Genomic DNA, 20062 nt, shown 5'->3' on the forward strand with positions numbered 1-20062 from the left:
CATCAGATAATCCACCTCTGTGAAACCTGTTTCTAAAATATCCACTGTTGTGCGGAACACCAGATATTTCTGTAGGTGTATGTAGGTCCTGTCTCAAAATTCCTAATGCTGTAGCCGTGTCCCTTTTTGGGTATAACAGAAAGTGAAGGTTCACCGTGATACTGAGATGATAAACTCTCGCTTAGCTTCTAAAGCTTTTAAATACATATTGACAATTGATTTAAACAGTTACCCACACTCCTTTCCTCCAAACCCATTATTATATTTCTTTCTCCATGTAAAATATCCGTACCACTTTACATTAAGGTATCCTGCAAGAATCATCTATACATATTTTCATTAATGATTAAAAAGTCATTTGCAAATGCATTATAAAGCTGCTTTAACTACATAAATAAAGGAGGGATTCTAAGGAAATGCCTGCCAAGTAGTGAGCAGGTATAAGAAAAACAACATCACACCCTACAATGTCCAGTCTGACAGCCTATATTGCAAACAACATCAAGATAATAATGAATAAATAAATGTAATAATCATTTATCATATGCGAGTTAAAAGTGGTGCACTCTTTGGCAGGTATTTAGCTAGAATCCCTTTCTTTATTCATGCCGTTATAACTGCTTAATAAAGCGATTGTAAATGACTTATGAATCATTAATGAACACATTTATAAATGCGTTATAAAGGGTACCTTAATGTGAAGTGTTTCCAAAATATCTATACAGTTATTCAGAGCTACTGTACATAGAATTGAATGAAGCTCGTTGGTACCCATGGAAGCAAGAAAGTTGGATAAATAAATTTCAGTGACTATCCCTTCACATGCCTTTCTATCTCACCGTGTCTCTTTACAAAACACAACCCCCCCCCCCCCCCCCATTGTTGGGTGAAGCATCACTTACAGTACCTCAATCGTGAATATTTTTGATCTCATTTTCTCAAAGTGTCTCAAGCACAGACCGAAACTCATCCAAAACCAAATTCACACCACAAGTGGTTGATTTCCCCACCAAAAAATCCATTTCAATCTAGATACCAGATCTAATCTGCATCAGGGGAACCGAACGCGCACACTCGCCGCTCACCTTCTGTTGAGAGTAACAGCTAATGCATCAATACCAATCACGAAGAACCCACCGCACAAACATTAAACATCACTGCGATACGCGGCGGAGACCCGCTTGGCACAAACAGCCTCTGACATATCGCAGATCATTCTGCATCTACAGGCTAAACAGAGATTCAGTGGTAAAAAACGTTCAGTCTTATTTACCGCTGCTAAGATTAGTTTGATTTTCTCACATTTCATTGCCCCCCCACAACACCCACCCACACAGAGAGAATATTTCTAGATGTGTGAAGAAAGAGAACGGAGAGATGAGCGGAATGAAGAAGAGCCTTTAGTTCTCGAATTTAGGAGGATTCGGTTCAGCTCCACACATTTACTTGCTACTATAGAGCTGTTAATCGATTAAAAAGGATGAAACCAGGATGGACGTCAATGTAAAGGAATCACCATCGTGCTGTTATGAGATATGAGCACGGCTGCGGATCACAGCCCAGTCTTTATTCAATACAACAGCAGTCTGACTCGTGCTACATCCATTTATTTGTCAGAAAGTTCAGGTGTACCTGTTGACCTTTTCGTCTATTCACAATTTATTTTTGGTGGTTTTCAAACACGCAGAAGTCATTACAGCACAGAAGAAATTCTCTGAGTGCTGCAAACATGGAAATGAATTGAACTCGTGCTTCCTCTGAGCTTATTTGCATACAGCGAGGAATGGGTCAAATCCCTTAAGTAGAAACGGGTTCATTTAAGTCAGAGAAAATGTATAAGAGAAATGAAATTGTTTTGCCTTTTTCGTTTTGTTCAAGCCAGGGGAGGAGCGCCGTTTCCTCTTCTGTGGAGAACATTTCATAAAAACCACATGATTTGCATATGGCAGAATGTTGAAGGTTCACCCAATTATGAATCTCATTATAATGCGATGCCACATGCATAACTATATGCGATTACATGCCAATATACATGCATAACTAGACTCACGAGAATGAGAATCGACGTTATTGATATGACGGCATGGTTGTGTTGACCACGCTGACCTGTATGTTACCATGCGCAGATCGATGACTTAATGAGCTCAAAATATATTGCTTTCTCTCACCAACGCATCATTTTGCATGACATACATTTACTTACCCGCTTGAGTCATTGATTCATCATGTGGGCTCCCATATAGACAGTTTCGGAAGATGTAAACAATGCTGGCGTTTTAGTTTTCTAACACTACACAAACGTTTATACAAAATGCAACCGACAAAACATAACCCAATCCAAATGTTAAACGAATATCTTTGCAATTTAACAATACGTCTAAGATTAAATAAATAACAATGACAACGAAAGTGCGAAAGTGTTTACATTTTGCAAAGCGATCTATAAGAAGATAACTTGACAGCTCTTTAATACACACTTGTTGTTTGTGTTCAACTGAAGACAGAAGAAGTACGAGAGATATTCCTTAAAGTAACCACTAACTTTGACTCATCTCTCAGTTTGCAAAACAAATACGAATAATATTTACATATTTATGGATATTGTAACAATACAGGTTGAGGGACGATGCCACACGGAGAGCTGAACTTGACTTGTTTATTGCAGGTAAACAGAAGACAATCCGGGTAACAGGTAACATCCTCAGGTGAGTATAAATCTAAAGGACAGGTAACATCCTCAGGTGAGTATATATACGATAGGTAACATCCTCAGGTGAGTATAAATCTAAAGGACAGGTAACATCCTCAGGTGAGTACATATACGACAGGTAACATCCTCAGGTGAGTATAAATCTAAAGGACAGGTAACATCCTCAGGTGAGTATAAATCTATACGACAGGTAACATCCACGGTTAACAAGAATAGGTCTAACTAGTGCACAGAACATAATACAACTAGACTCGACAAAGAACACAACAAATGGCATATATAGTGTCCTGGGGATGAGGTACAGGTGTGAGTGCAATCATGGTGGTTATCGGGTGCAAGGCATTATGGGAAATGTAGTCCATAATGTAAAAGTCTGGAGAATGGGAACGGGTGAAGCCGAGGGGGGCTGTGGCTGGCGGCGGTGGAGGAGTTGTTACAGATATTAAATTTCTTATATTACATATCACATACGCAACTTTATATTTCTTTGAAGCCTCATGAAACACAGCAATTCCATCGAATAGTGGAATGCATAGTCGATATAAAAAAGTGGATGAGTAGCAATTTTTTATTACTGAACTCGGACAAAACTGAAGTGTTACTTATTGGACCGAAAACCGCCCTACGTAACAACCAAGAATACTGCTTAACTATTGATGGATGTTCCATAAAACCCTCATCTTGAGCAAAGAATCTTGGCGTTTTATTCGATAATACTCTTTCATTTGAGAACCAGGTCGCCAACACCTGTAAAATTGCGTTTTTCCATCTTAAAAATATATCTAAACTACGTCACATGCTGTCACCATCAGATGCAGAGAAGCTAATTCATGCCTTTATGACATCAAGACTAGATTACTGTAATTCACTATTAGGTGGTTGCGCTGCAGGCTATTACAAAAACTCCAACTGGTCCAAAATGCGGCAGCTCGAGTTCTTACACGAACAAAAAAGTATGAGCATATTAGCCCCGTTCTGTCAACCTTGCACTGGTTACCTATAAAGCATCGCATTAACTTTAAAATCTTGCTTATTACCTATAAAGCCTTGCATGGTTTAGCTTCTCACTACTTGAGTAAACTTCTCACGTTTTACAGTCCATCACGTGCACTACGCTCTCAGGCGTCTGGTCAGTTGGAAATACCTAGAATTTCAAAATCAAGTACAGATCCTTTTCATATCTAGCGCCTAAACTTTAGAACAGTCTTCCCTGCACTGTCTGGGAGGCAGACACACTCTGTCAGTTTAAATCTAGACTAAAGACGCATGTTTTTAATCTTGCATACACTACACTATCATAATATATATATTCCAAAGATTTAGATCAACCAGAACCAGGAACACTTCCAATAACAACTGATGCATTTGTTGCATCAAAGAGTGCAGAACATCACTCTACTCTCATCCAGTCTTGTCTCATTGTTCCAGGGTTACTAGAGCGGGCAGGACGCAGTCCGTACCCAGACCTGACAAATGCTGTGATGATAGAGCTGGACAAAGGACGTGGTGACTCTACAAAACTTCAGCCGCTATTAGATTATTAATGATAATCTTAGATCGAATTTTTTTATTTTGCCTTGTTGTGCAGGCACTGTCGAGCTTGTGCAGAGGCTGCAGCTTTTGCCAGAAGGGAACTGGAATCCCCTGGTTAGGCCTGGTTTCCCTCTGAGGTTTTTTCTCCTCCAATGGAGTTTTGGGTTCCTCGCCACCGTTTGCACACTGTTTGCCTGGCTATATAAATAAAGCTGACATGACTTGACTTGACATATTCTATTCAAATATTTAGGCTAAAACTTTGAGGCTGGATGAAGGTCTTGTTACTACTAGTTGAATCCCTGTGGATGGATACGGTATACATTTGTAGTATCTCTGCAGTGTAAAAACGACTGTGTTTACATATTCATGAAAGCAGTTGGAAAAAAATATGTATATAAGTTATGGCTCATATATGCTGTTAAATCTATAAATTCTGTATAACTGTCAAGGCAGTACTGTCAATGCATAACACTTAGTCAACGAGTCAAAATTATTGAAATTTGTTTCGCAATATTATTCATTCTTTTCACTCCATTAACTATGATAATGTATGCAATGTCAATACACCATAAAATCAAACTGCAGTGTGTTTCCTACAACATACAAAATATAGCTGATCTTAAAATACATTGTACACATTATAGAATGTAAAATTAGACCCACTTTGACTAAAAGACCATCGATTTACAGTCAGTGTTTATTGAGTGGGCGACTCAATATCACTATGCTATTATAACAGCAGGGTCAATACACGACAATCTCCACCTGTTATACTTCATTTGTCTGGATTTGTCTTCATTGTATCACTACTTTAATATTCTAAAAGCATCTTTTAGCTACTGATAACTTTTTACAAAAAAAAAACGTTACTGTAGAGACAATACAGGGAGACCGTGTAGTTGCGCTTTAAAGCCTCGCAAAACAACATGAGAATGTCGACACGAAACGCTATCACAGAACGGCTGTTCCACTCTATGATTTTGTCATCTTTTCATCTCGTAGATTAGTTTCTCATTATCTGTTTTCCTCTGGGGCGACACGACACAAACAGACAGAAAGAATACTTTCAACAGAAAACATCGCTGCTTTCTCTTTCCAGGGCATTCACACACAGATAAAAGCTCTTAGACATCACAGGACTGAAGAAGCCCATGAGCCGGCCCGACTCGCCTTGTTGAGAAACACTCAATGAGAGAAAATAATGACCCGATGTCTCAAGAAATCGAGATAAAATTATATTGCTCGATATAACTTTATTCTGTTCCTTCAATGTATATTTTGCTTTTGTTAATCTTGGTTTAAACTGTACATTAACACGGTTTTAAAAACTGTTTATATTTCCAAATACTACAAATTCACTTTATATTTGCACTACATACATCATATATACAATTTTATATTATTATTTTTCTTCCTGTTTGTGTACATTTGACACTATTTTTACACAGACAAGCTCATTTTGGAACCAAACTCTTCATGTATATTTAGATAAATCAATATGCAATATACAAATTGAATCAAATGGTTGTGATTAACGTTTATTAAAAACTAATGCAATTTGTACCTTTTGTCTTCTTTCTGGACGTTTAGTGACAACGACAGCAATATACTGCAGCTTCTAAAACTGCCATCAAAAAGACATTACATAATGACTTTTAGAATCATCTTTCTGACTGTTTAAGTAATGTTTGAGACACAAAGAGAGAGAGAGAGAGAGACTGTACCCTGCATTGATGTGATGCTCTGTAAAGACTGATAGGACTCCTGCTTCACTCACCGGTGGTTGTCAAGGAAACAAAGAGGCAGGGGGATCACTCAGATAACAACGGAGCGCTTGGACCCTCGGTGTGAAAGATCACGATCCAACTCCACAGACACATAAACAAACAAAAATCCCTCTGAAGTCTCTCTTACCCATAATGCACTGCTGCGGCCTGTGGACGCACAGTCACTGAATACAGACCGAACACATTAACACATGTAAGTTTGAGCATTATCTCTTCAGTGTCTCTGGTTGAGTGGCTGACTCAGCAAGAATAACTTTACCATCGCTCGCTCTTCTCACACACGCTCCAAGGGCTCTTCAGTTTCTGCTGGTCAACGGTGAATGAGGGAAAGTGCACTTAAACCAAAGAAGTGTGTACTTGCGACAGCAGAGTTCAGGTTTAGGTCGAAGAAGAGCGAGAGAAAGTGTTTTCAATTTTGATGTGATCGCAGCAGACAGCAAACACGTTGACCATATGATGCACAGACTTGATATAATCGCAAGCTTGACTCAGATTGGAAGCACAGAATTAAACACTAATTGTTGTTTATTTGAATCATTTGTCCGGTTTCCATGAGGTGATGAAAATAACAATATTCTATGATATAATACTGTAACAATATACAGCTGAGAAAAACATTTTGAGAGCATTCCAAATGTTAATTTCAAATCATCATTACTAGATGTATTGGCCATTCTAGTCCAGTGTTTGTTGAATTATAAAAAAAGTGATAAAGTCATCCAAGAGCAATAAGAAAATGATTAAAAATATAAAAACATAATATAAAAAAATACATGTACAAATATGACTGTTGCTTGACTGTTGTCAGACACCAAACAGGACGAGGACCACAAAAGCGTCACGTTCAAACGTTTATTTAAGGGTTGGGGGTTAAGGGGGTTTCAGGGGTTCCGGGGGGGTACAGGAGTTCCAAGAGTCTGCGTGTGTGTGTTCCCCCAGTAGCCGAACAGCGATGGCAGGAGCGGGATGATCCGGGAAGTCCTGGGGGAAACACACACACAACAGCAATTGAAACGAAGCAGCAGTACAGTCAAGGACTAGGCGGTATTCGTAGAAGAGGGATGAAGGCAGGTCAAGATTACCGGGGCTGGAGAACACAGAAGTAGTTGAGCGGGTCCGGGATCACAGGCAAAGAGTCAGAGGCGTTTTTCTAAAACAGGCAGGTAACGGGTGCTGGTTGCAGACGATCTGACAAATGTGGACTGAAAAGCAAGGCTTTAAATACAGGGGATGATGAGTGGTGAATGCAGTGCAGCTGGTAGGTAAACGAGGGTGAGGCAGAGCAGAGCAGGAACAGGTGGAGGTCATCAGACTTCAATCAGCGTGTGTTACCAGGCAGAGAGAGAGCTCATGACAGAACCCCCCCCCTAAGGGACGGCCCCAGAAGTCCCCAAGAGTGACACCATGTCGGGAGGGCGGAGGGGAGCCGGTGGAGGGCTAGAATTCCTCCGAGCGGTCCGAGTGAACCTCCTCATCTCGGAGGGAGCTGGAGGATCGTGGACAGAAGACGGGACAGGTACCGAGACAGGGTCAGGCACAGGACAGGAAGCCGGACGGGCAGGACGGTTAGGGACCCCTCTGGGGCGGCCCCTACGGATTGCAGGTTGATCAGGATGCAGACGGTGGAAGTCGGCGATGAGTGTCCGGTCCACAATCCGACTGGTTGGCACCCAGGTTCTCTCCTCAGGTCCATAGCCCTCCCAGTCGACGAGATACTGGAGGCCCCTACCTCGCCGTCTGGACCGAAGCAGGCGTCGAACGGTGTACACCAGCCCACCGTCAACGAGGCGAGGAGGAGGAGGAGGAAGCGACACGGGGACCAGCGGGCTTTCATGCGTCGGCTTGACTTTCGAAACATGGAAAGTAGGGTGCACTCTCATGGAGGTTGGCAACTGGAGCCGGACTGCGGTTGGGCTGATGACCCTCTGGATAGGGAACGGGCCGAGGAATCGAGGTGCCAGTTTACGCGACTCCACCCGCAGTGGGAGATCCTTGGCTGACAGCCACACCTTCTGGCCAACACGGTAGACGGGTGCCGGCGATCTTCGGCGGTTAGCCCCAGTGGCATAGCTGACAGCTGACTTGAGTAGCGTGGCACGAGCTTGTGACCAGGTACGACGGCAACGACGGGCATAGGCGTAGGCAGACGGGCAGGACACATCTCCTTCCTGGCTGGGGAACAGGGGGGGCTGGTAGCCATACACACACTGGAAAGGTGACATACCAGTGGCAGAGCAGGTGAGGGAGTTGTGAGCATACTCTATCCACAACAGTTGTTGTGCCCAAACCTGGGGTTTGCGAGAAACCATGCACCGCAGCGCCTTCTCCAGCTCCTGGTTTGCCCGCTCGGATTGACCATTGGACTGGGGGTGGAACCCAGAGGTGAGACTCACTGTGGCCCCTAGAAGACGGCAGAACTCCTTCCAGAATGTAGAGGTGAATTGCGGACCTCGGTCAGAGACAACATCCCTGGGCAGCCCGTGTAGACGGAAGACATGATCAAGAACAGCCTGGGCAGTCTCTCTGGCAGATGGCAGTTTAGGGAGGGGAATGAAGTGTGCCATCTTGCTGAACCGGTCAACCACAGTGAGAATGACCGTCATCCCACCTGATGGTGGGAGGCCCGTTACAAAGTCCAAGGAGACGTGGGACCAGGGTCGTGTGGGCACAGGCAAAGGCTGGAGTAAACCAGCAGGGGGCCGAGTGGAGGACTTGTTCTGATTGCAGGTGGGGCAGGCACGGACGAATTCTCGGACATCCCTTCTCAAAGAAGACCACCAGAAGCGCTGGGCAAGGAGATGGCAGGTGCGGGCGGAGCCCGGGTGGCAGGCAAGGCGGGAGTTGTGTCCCCACTGTATGACCCGGGACCTCAAATTCTCTGGGACGAAGAGACGACCGTCTGGGCATGCACTAGGACTGGGATGGTCACGGAGGGCCTCTTGAATTTCCTCCTCGATATCCCAGGTCAGGGCAGCTACAACGCAGGGATCGGGCAGAATTGATGCAGGTTCCTGGGAAGGGGCGTCATCCTTATGAAACTGACGGGAGAGAGCGTCCGGCTTGGTGTTCCGAGAACCTGGGCGGTATGACAGGGTGAAGTTGAATCTGGTGAAAAACAAGGCCCAGCGGGACTGTCTGGGGTTAAGACGTTTGGCATTGCGGATGTATTCAAGGTTTTTGTGATCGGTCCAGACCAGGAACGGAACGGTGGACCCCTCCAGCCAGTGACGCCACTCCTCCAGGGCAAGCTTGACAGCCAACAGCTCACGGTTTCCAACATCATAATTGCGTTCTGCAGTTGAAAGCCGGCGAGAGAAAAATGCACAGGGGTGCAACTTGTTGTCCTCCTCTGCCCGTTGAGAGAGTATGGCCCCGACTCCCACGTCCGAGGCATCCACCTCGACAACGAACTGCCGGTCTGAATCCGGCATCTGGAGGATGGGGGCAGTGGTGAACCGGGCCTTGAGGGTATGAAAGGCTGTGTTGGCCTCTGGGGTCCAGAAAAAGGGGTGTTTGATGCTGGTCAGAGCTGTGAGGGGAGCGGCGACGGAGCTGTAGTTCCGGATGAATTTCCGGTAGAAATTGGCAAAACCGAGGAATTGCTGCAACTTCTTCCTATTCCCCGGAACTGGCCAGGAGGTAACTGCCGAGACCTTTGCAGGGTCCATCTGGATATTGCCTTCAGCGACGATGTATCCCAGGAATGACACAGTCTGAGCATGGAACTCGCATTTCTCCGCTTTGACGTAAAGAGAATTCTCCAGGAGCCGTCGAAGAACCAGCTGGACATGACAGGTGTGTTCGGACAGAGTTCTGGAGAAAATTAAGATGTCGTCCAGGTACACGAAGACGAATTTATTCAGCATGTCCCGCAGCACATCATTCACCAGCGCCTGGAATACCGCTGGGGCGTTGGTGAGGCCAAATGGCATTACCAGGTACTCATAATGGCCGGTGTGGGTGTTGAATGCAGTCTTCCACTCGTCACCCTCCCTTACTCGGACTAGGTGGTAAGCATTTCTAAGGTCCAGTTTGGTGAAAATAGTGGATCCCTGGAGCAACTCAAAAGCAGAGGTGAGTAAAGGCAGAGGGTACCTGTTCTTCACTGTGACATCATTCAGACCTCGATAATCAATGCAGGGGCGAAGAGACCCATCTTTCTTTCCCACAAAGAAGAACCCGGCACCAGCAGGAGAGGAAGACGGGCGGATGAGTCCAGCTGCCAGGGAGTCCCTGATGTAATCCTCCATAGTTTTTCTTTCAGGAGGGGATAGTGAGTAGAGGTGACCTTTGGGTGGAGCAGTCCCAGGGAGGAGATCAATGGCACAGTCGTACGGACGGTGTGGGGGCAGAGATGTGGCTTTGGTCTTGTTGAACACCTCTCGGAGGCCATGGTAACATTCAGGGACATTAGAAATGTCGGGGGCAGTGCTGGGGGGTACTGAGCCGGGGGGCAGCGAGGCAGCACGCAAACAGGTCAGGTGGCAGGCATTTCCCCACTCTTTCACAGTTCCGGAGGCCCAATCGAGGTGAGGATTGTGAAGACGGAGCCAAGGGTAGCCCAGGATTAGGGGTTGGCCTGGAGAGCTGAGCAGGTGGAAGCGGATGGTCTCTCGGTGGTTTCCTGACACCATCATTGAGATGGGGGCTGTGATGCTGGTAACTGTGCCAATTACGTGACCGTCCAGGGCCCGGGCTGGAACAGGAGTGGACAAGCGATGGCTTTCCAAGCCCAGCTGACGAGCAAGTCCTGTGTCAATAATGTTTGCTTCTGCGCCAGAGTCCACCAGGGCTGCCAGGGTGTGGGTGGAATCAGACAGGTGAAGACAGACTTGGATGAGGGGTTTACGGCTGATGGAGGGCTGAGTGTTCATTGAGCTCATCCGGATTCCTCCTACATCTGGTGAGCTCCGGCTTTTGCTGGACAGGTGGCGACTCGATGACCATCACCACCACAGTACAGGCACAAGTTGGAGATGATGCGTCGCTGGCGCTCTGCAGGGGTTAGGGAGGCGCGGCCGATCTCCATCGGTTCAGACTGATCCGGCTGGCTAGATGGTGTGGCAGGTGCAGACAGAAGGGCAGTTGGGACACTCCGTGTGCTGGTGGATGGACTCTGGCGCCCTCTCTCACGGCGGCGGGCCTGGATCCTGCGGTCGATGCGGACAGCCAGAGCAATGGCTTCATCAAGAGTGGGGGGTTGATCATGGGAAACCAGCTCGTCCTTTATGTAGTCCGCCAGGCTGTGGAGGAAGGCATCCACCAATGCTTCCATGTTCCAGGAGCTCCGACTTGCCACAGTTCGAAAGTCAATGGAGTAATCCGCAACAGTCCTTCTGCCTTGGCGAATACTCATCAGGATCCGAGATGCCTCTGCTGTTGTGGATTCCAAATCGAATACCTTGAGCATCTCCTCTGCGAATAGGTTGAAGGTTGCACATGCTGGGGTCTGGCGCTCGAACTCCGCCGTTCCCCAGAGTCGAGCTCGGCCCGTCAGGTGAGTGATCACGTAACCGACCCTCGCCCCTTCAGTGGCAAAAGTCCTGGGTTGCAGGGTAAACTGGACACGGCAGCTCGTCAGGAACGCCCGTACCTGGGTTGGGTCGCCGCTGAACCGCTCTGGATTGCCGATCCTGGGTTCTGGGGCTCCGGCAGCCACGGCAGCAGTGGACTGGGCAGGAGACTCGGGTGCTGGGCCGGTGAGCCGGCTGGCTGGGGCTGGGCCGGTGGGACCAGGCAGAGGAGAAAGGTTGTTGAGAAGTTGAATGATCATTGCAAGTTGTTGCTGTTGCTGCTGCTGAAGCTGTTGGTAGCCGGCTTGAAGTAGGGAGGCAATGTCAGTAGTGTTGCGGTTTACCTCTCTCTCTGTCTCTTCCAGGCGTTGCATGGCGGTGGGTGGTTCTGGTTCGTTGGTTTCCATGCTGGTTCGACCGTGCGCTGGGTCCATGTTTGGTCAGATCGTACTGTCAGACACCAAACAGGACGAGGACCACAAAAGCGTCACGTTCAAACGTTTATTTAAGGGTTGGGGGTTAAGGGGGTTTCAGGGGTTCCGGGGGGGTACAGGAGTTCCAAGAGTCTGCGTGTGTGTGTTCCCCCAGTAGCCGAACAGCGATGGCAGGAGCGGGATGATCCGGGAAGTCCTGGGGGAAACACACACACAACAGCAATTGAAACGAAGCAGCAGTACAGTCAAGGACTAGGCGGTATTCGTAGAAGAGGGATGAAGGCAGGTCAAGATTACCGGGGCTGGAGAACACAGAAGTAGTTGAGCGGGTCCGGGATCACAGGCAAAGAGTCAGAGGCGTTTTTCTAAAACAGGCAGGTAACGGGTGCTGGTTGCAGACGATCTGACAAATGTGGACTGAAAAGCAAGGCTTTAAATACAGGGGATGATGAGTGGTGAATGCAGTGCAGCTGGTAGGTAAACGAGGGTGAGGCAGAGCAGAGCAGGAACAGGTGGAGGTCATCAGACTTCAATCAGCGTGTGTTACCAGGCAGAGAGAGAGCTCATGACAACTGTATTGCTTGAAAGTGAATATGAACTTTGCATTTTCTTTGCAGTATTTCACGTGTGAAAAACATATTTTCTGTTATTTTCACCAGTTTTCATTTTCTGCAAATAAATCCAAATAGAAGCAATACATTTTTGAGATTTGATGAAAATTATGATAGAAACTGTAAATTCAGCAAAGGGGTCTCTGAAATGGTCTCTTATGTTTTTCACGGCTGTATATATATATATATATATATGTGTGTGTGGGGGGGGTTTGTAATGTATTATGTGTGTTTGATGTCCAAAGCAAACACATGAAAGTCAAAAACAGGAGCCTGCGCTGAGATAATTACGTTCATGAATCACACACACACACACACAAAGGACACAGCGTGTTTAAACTGTTAATGTACATAGACAGGATTACGCATACACACACACGGCCTGTTGCATTGATGCTCTGCATTTGTTACGGCTTCATCTCTAGTTTGTGCACGTTCGTGTTTAAGCATCACGGCTCATTAACTCACATTAATTGAGATGCATACGAAAAGTTTAAAAGTCATTAAAATGATGAATTTCTCTTTGATCACTGCTGTTGTCTTGTGCTTTCTGACCGTAAAATCGTGCTGAAGACTTCACCTACATGAACAACAAAAAACTAGTACTAAAACTAATAAGTATAAAATCCTAATACAAGTCTAAAAAATGTGAGAAAGAGGAACAAACTGACACAAACTAAATCCAAAAGAAATGTTGCAATGTCTGCAAGACACTAGAAGAAACTTACCTGGAAAGCTACCTGGAAGCTATATGCAAGTGTAACTATACCAAAATCTGCTTCAAACGCAAAAGCCGGTCAACCAAATGCACATTTAATTTACTTAATGAAAGTTGATTGATAGATAAAATCAATTTATGACATTTGTTTTGAATGCATCCCTATTTGACAGAATTTCTACAAGTGCCTAAAACTTTTCGCAGGACTGCAGCTTTGAGGTCAATTTCTTTAAGCGACTTGGAGACATTGCAACATTTCTTTTGGATTTAGTTTCAGTTTTTGCTCTTTCTTAATGTAACAATAACAATACAAAACACAGTCCTTCTGTAGTTTGATCACCGTTGGACCGAACTGCAACAAAACACACAACACATCTCCGGCAGTCATTGGTTGCTAGAAAGCTTTCGGTGGAAAAATCATCAATCCGTTCCTGGAACAGTATAATGTGTGATATGCTTACGGTTGAGGACCTGGATGAATATATCCACACCCTGATGTGCTCATGTTCTGGGTTAAATCACAAGGCATTCAACTTTTGTGTAAATACACGGTAGGATTATAATTATTACTTAAGCAGAATGAACTGCATTAAAATGAGATAGTAAATGAAACTGAGTAAACGAAACGGTCACAAAATCTTTTATGCATCATCCCAAGAAAAAACGATCAACGTGTGCTAAACCTTGTTTACATATTTTAACAGATATAACTCATATTTACATGTAATATTAGGATGCATCTCCCAAAACTCTTTAAGAACAAAAGAAAAGAAAAGGTGTATGAAAGTATTTTTTGTTTAAAGAAAATAAAGCCTTCTCATTCGTGTTTGATTTTACTTTACAAGATTTGACACAGGCCCTTAATTTGTTAAATAAGATCACGGTATTGCGTTTTTTACTGTAAAAACAATAAAACAACATTTAACCATGTAGTCATGTAAAGGAGATCAGGCTTCATTTTCTTAGTTTTTTTATTCAGTGTAACATTTGTGAGATAAACCCATTAAAAGAAGATTGTTGTCATTGACGTTTCTCTAAAGGACTCTTATTTACATGTCAAAGACACTAAACAGCTTCAGATTCAGAGTAAAATTGTAAGACTGACAATAATGTTTTCACCTAACAGATACCTGTGAAAACGGTTGCTTCTTCATCAGAAGAGACGCATCCGAACTCAGTGAACATTACGGAGAAATCTAACAGGATATAAAGCGGCAGAGTTGGAATAAACTTAAACATGTCCACACCAGATTTAACTCCAGATTCAAGATTATCCGGAGCAGCTCAAGATGTTTTCGGGTTGTATTTAAAAGTCTGTCAGGTGAAAGGTCAGAGTTCACTGGCTCAGGCGGCCGCTTCGATCGGCTCCTGCGCTTTGATGTGGACGCTGGGAAGACAGAACCAGGCTGGCGGCAGATCACGGCCCGTGCCGTCATCTTGAAACTTGATGTTCAGGTAGAAATCTCCAGTGTATAGGAAGAGCAAAGCGCCCACACACACAGAGTTCTCGGTAGGGTTCACCTGGAGGGAACATCAAACACCTGCATCACATTTCTATGGAGCACCTGCTGACTTCATCACTATGTGGAGGCGAACGGAAAGCGGATGAATCACAGAAACTTCATCGCTATCCTAGAGACTCCTACAGGTATATTCTGCAGAAAATCCACACGGAAACCAAAAATAACTGCTTCCCAGGTTTAGATCATATTTTTCTGGGTTTCTTTGCACCAACATTTTTTATATGAAATATTACTTCAATATAAATGGATAAATTATTAATTTATTATTATTATCATCATTTTTGTTATACATGAATTAATTTAGCCAAGCTGTAATGTAGTCAATACGTGTCAACTTTAAATACGTTATATATATATATATATATATATATATACGTATATATCATAATTCAGTTTTTTAGTAAGTACAATAAATAATGTTTCTTATGTAGTTGAATTGAATTGTTTTGATGACTATTCTGAAACAGAGCGAACTGCTTACAGACGGCTGAAACTGAGACTGTATGACGAACATGGCCTATCAAAACTGATTATAAATCCACTAAATTCCTTTTCAAGCCCCTTCAGAAGATTGCGAGTGCCTGATGCACACTTCTGAGGGAGCGACCGGGACCGCTCAGTGCGTCACTCATTCACTCACCGAACTGATGTAGAAGGTGCTGGAGCCGATGAAAGTGACGGCGTCCTGCAGGTCGTAGTTCTGAACTCCGTTCTGATAGTCCTGGAAGGGCACGACAGTCAGAAAGAACGGCCCCACGGCGCTCTTACTGCGATTGGTCAGTTTCACCTCTAATGACACGGCGTCTCCCACCCTGCAGTCAGCGATCATGTCACAGTCACAGGGCTTCCCGTTCACCACAACATCTGAACACAGATAGAGAGAGAGAGAGACGGCCAGTATGAGTGAGTGTGCGTGAAAGAATATGACTGGGTGAGAGACAGAGAGAAAGAGTTCATGGGTGAGTGTTTGAGAGAGAGACAGAGAGGCTTACAACAGACCGTGGACCTGCTAGAACAACACTGTCAGACCTCGGCCCTCAGTAAAACTAAAATGATCACCTTACAGAAAAGATCCAAAACCCAACTATTACAACACACATTTACTTTAGGTGCAAACCCCAACACACACATCTCACTACAATGACCTGGGTTTAAAAATCACATCCACTGGAATCTGCGAGATATAGCACGCAGGGCCTTCTATGCCATCAAACCTCCATGTAATGTATTACAAAATATTAGAAGTAATTGAACCGATTGCTCTCTATGGCAGTGAAGTGTGGGGTCCGCTGACAGATTTGACAAATTGGGAATAATTGAGAGCCTGCATGCAGAACTCTGTAAACATATCTTTCAAGTGCACCGACACACCACAAACAATGCATGCAGGGCAGAATTAGGCAAATATCCACTGATCCTAAAAACAGAAAAAAGGGCGACAAATTCTGGAAACATCTAAAACACAGTGACCCTCACTCGTATCTTTATAAAGACCTGAAACACCACGAGATAAGCAAAGAAATGTCAGCTGGTCCAGAGCTTCAGTCCTGATGTTTCACATCTACTGATGCATTCAACCACTACAATACTGACAAAATCACACTCAACCAAATCACAAAACAAATGCCACAAGACTACACCCCTCATTTGAAAGCTCAAACTAATTTTATCTTTTTTAAGTGAATGCGAGAGTGAATGAGAAACAGAAAGAGAGATAGAGTGTGTGTATGAGAGAGAGAGAGAGAGAGAGAGAGAGAGAGAGATACCCAAAAGAGCTTAAAGGACATTTTATGGAATACAGATATTTCTTGCTCCTATTAAATAGGAGCAAGAAATATGCTCCTATTGACGTACTGTAAAAAAAACTTGCTCACAACACCACCAGAACATTTACTAAAACTGTAAACTGTAAAAACATCATCTTGAGCACATAATATATGCTGCATGAGCTCTCTATAGTATGTTTACACATCAAAATGTATTCAAAATTCAGATGCTTGAAAAAACGGGTATACAGAGGTAAAGCTTTAAGTACAGTAGCAAAATAATCATTAAAAACTAATTTAGTGAAAGTGACCTTATGGTGAACCATACCTGAAATGTGACCTCTGCATTTAACCATGACTGCTTTTAGTGTCCACATTGGACTTAAGGTGAAATCATGATGTTAAGTGTACAAAATGGGTTCCTCCGTTCTCAAGAATCAGCAGGTCACAGGACTGTTCTGAAAAGATTCTGGACAGCAGAGAAAAATACAACACAAACCCAGATCTGACATGGCTCACATCAAAGACCACGAATCCAAACTTCAATACTGTATTTACAATATTAACTGTGCTCAAAAGCATCTGCTCATTGCAGACGAAAGCAATCCCATGATGCACCAGTGCATTCTGGGACTGTGTTCAGAAAATATTAGGTTTAGTTGATCTCTTGCACTCCAAGCAATGATTCTCTTCAATTCCGGGTCCATTTTCCAAACCTATTCCCACAGATGTTTCTAGGTGTGAACCCCCTCTCTACTTGACACATCTGCACCCAGCTGTCTCCGTTCATCACATTGAGCCGCTCGTCTGAGTTTTGGTGCAAACTCTGAGAGCCCCAGGCTGAGCTGTCACACGAGCCTCGTCCCCGGAGAGAGGCATGCTGGGAGATGCAGTCCCCACGGGCCCGTCGGTGACACGAAGACAGACAGCTCTACCCCGGAGGTTTGCGGACCCCATCCGAGCCGTACTTTCCCGGATAAATAATGTGTCATTGACAGAACAGCTGTAGATATCAAGACGAGCAGTGCTGCTCTCTGTGGACTCGGAGAAGAGCCTTAGGGCTGCGGCGTTCGGTACTGTAGACCATAACATAGTTTTAAACCATAACATACTTTTAGATCGCTTACACAACTATACCGGTATTGAGGGAAAGGCACTACAATGGTTCAGATCTTACTTATCAGACAGACGTAAATTTGTCCATTTAAATGGGGCATCATCAAATCTAACTCAATTAAATTATGGAATACCTCAGGGATCGGTTTTAGGACCCTTGCTATTCTCCATAAACATGCAGCCCATTGGAAACATTATTGGAAAACATGGAATTCCACTGTTATGCACATGTTACTCAGCTATATATCTTATCAATACCAGATGATTCCTTCCAGCTATCCAAATTGGCAGAGTGCATCAGGATACAAAACATTGCATGACTTATAATTTCCTTCTTTTAAATTCTAATAAAACAGAAATATTACTTATCGGACCAAAGACAGGTCAGCAGAATATTTGGAATCATAACCTGCAAATTGATTGCTGTACTGTTACTCCAACAAATACAGTAAATGATCTAGGCGTTATATTAGACAGCAACCTTTCATTTCGAAGTCACATCACAAATGTCACAAAAACAGGCTTCTTCCACCTTGTTGCCAAATTACGAAATATTCTGTGTGTTGCTGACGCAGAGAAGCTTATTCATGCATGTGTGACCTCAAGACTTGTCTACTGTAATGCGCTACTTAGTGGTTGTCCTGCATCATCAATAAACAAACTACAGTTAGTTCAGAACGCAGCTGCCAGAGTTCTAACCAGGTCCAGAATATACGATCACATAACCCCAATGTTATCAACCCTTCACTGGCTACCCATTAAGTATCGTATTGACTTTAAAGTTCTTTTAATCACTTATAAAGCCTTAAAGGGTTTAGCCCCTACCTACCTAACAGAGCTTCTATCACACTACAACCCATCACGCTCTCTAAGATCTCAAAACGCAGGACTTTTGATAACACCCAGAATAACTAAATCCACCAAAGGGGGTCGAGCTTTCTCATACGTAGCACCTAAACTCTGGAATAACCTTCCTGATATTATTCCAGGATCAGACACACTCGCCCAAATTAAATCTAGATTAAAGACACATCTTTTTAGCCAAGCATTCACTTCATGCTAAATAAACCACCAGGAGATGCTGACATTAGATATTATTTACTAGAATAATATTGATTGTTCTATAAAAACATGCACTGTGCTGTGTTTTACCTTTTTTTGTGTTTTTCAGTTTTTCTTCTGTAGAGCTACTTTGGAACAATGCACATTGTGAGTGCTATATACATAAAATTGAATTGAAGAGCCGGCTACAGACGTCTGTGTGGCTCAAATAATGATTTAACAGTGATTATCATAACAGTGAAGCTGAATGTCAAGGTTTATTTTAAAGTGGAACCTGAATGTTTTGCATGCCGTCATCAAATATTGGTATTATCTCCAGGCTGACGTAAGACTCAGGGACGTTTTTCAGTATGCAAAGCAGAGCTTAAAGCCTAAGTGTTTTTTATGTCTTAAAATAGAAATTAAGGGGAGGGGAAAAGTGTTTTTTGGAACAGAATGGCGCTACTGGCCGCGTCTAAACACAAGCTGTTTAATTCAAAGGTTTGTGTTCAGATGCTGAAAAGATCAAATACAAATCACAAAAAACATTCTCATAAAAACATTCAGAGTTTAAGGATGGATCACAAGAGACGGCCTGTCATTTACTGTAACGACAAAATATTTAAAATGTTTACCCACTGAACTGTATTTCAGTTAAAACATCTCAAGCGCATTTCTCATTTTAAAGAAAGAAGTTTGTAGAGATTTAAGATGTCAATGAATTAAAGCACAACATCTCGCAAAGCATCTTGAGAACATTTCTAGATCTTATTTCAACCGATATTTTAAGTTTAAAAATGTATAAGATATTTGATTTGATATATTCTATTACATTACAGGTGTTTTTTACCAAATCACACTCTAATGAGATTCACCGTTGTGAATAATGGCAGTCAAAACCATCAAAAATGAATTATACAGACGAATGGCAGTAATGAAATGTTAAATGTGCGTAATCATCATGAAAATACTGTCATTGTCACAATATTAGGTTTGGACCAGAATATTCGATCATTCAGATATACGTTTTGTGGGTTTTCTTTTTTTAAATTCAGTGGGGACAAGACAAAGGCAGTGTGCCAAATATGCGATTTTGAAACTGGCCTACCTCAACAGTACTTCAAGTTTGATCAAACATGATCTGTAAGTAGTAACCCTATAAAGAGGCAAGTTTGTGATTTATTATGTGTTCAACTTAATGTGCGCAGATCTGCTTGTTATCAACACAACAGGAGAGCAATTCATGAAAGACGCTTGGCGCTGTTCGGTCTGTGCGACGCTGCATAATGTTCGTCAAACCTGGTAAC

General features: G+C 43.6%; 1 protein-coding gene across 2 annotated transcripts in view; it reads right to left on the reverse strand.

Moving 5' to 3' along the window:
* Positions 1-13927: 13927 nt before the first annotated feature.
* The window catches only part of trappc9 (trafficking protein particle complex subunit 9), a 146262-nt gene continuing 140127 nt past the window's right edge, over positions 13928-20062 (reverse strand). For both annotated transcript variants that reach the window (XM_079485643.1, XM_079485642.1), the window contains 2 exons: positions 15473-15696; positions 13928-14830 (listed from right to left, as the gene is read on the reverse strand). In XM_079485643.1, coding sequence (XP_079341769.1) covers positions 14654-14830; positions 15473-15696 — 401 coding nt within the window. In that variant the 3' untranslated portion in view covers positions 13928-14653. The remainder of the gene's footprint in view (positions 14831-15472; positions 15697-20062) is intronic.

This window comes from Barbatula barbatula, assembly GCF_947034865.1.
Source record: "Barbatula barbatula genome assembly, chromosome: 21".
NCBI lineage: Eukaryota > Metazoa > Chordata > Actinopteri > Cypriniformes > Nemacheilidae > Barbatula > Barbatula barbatula.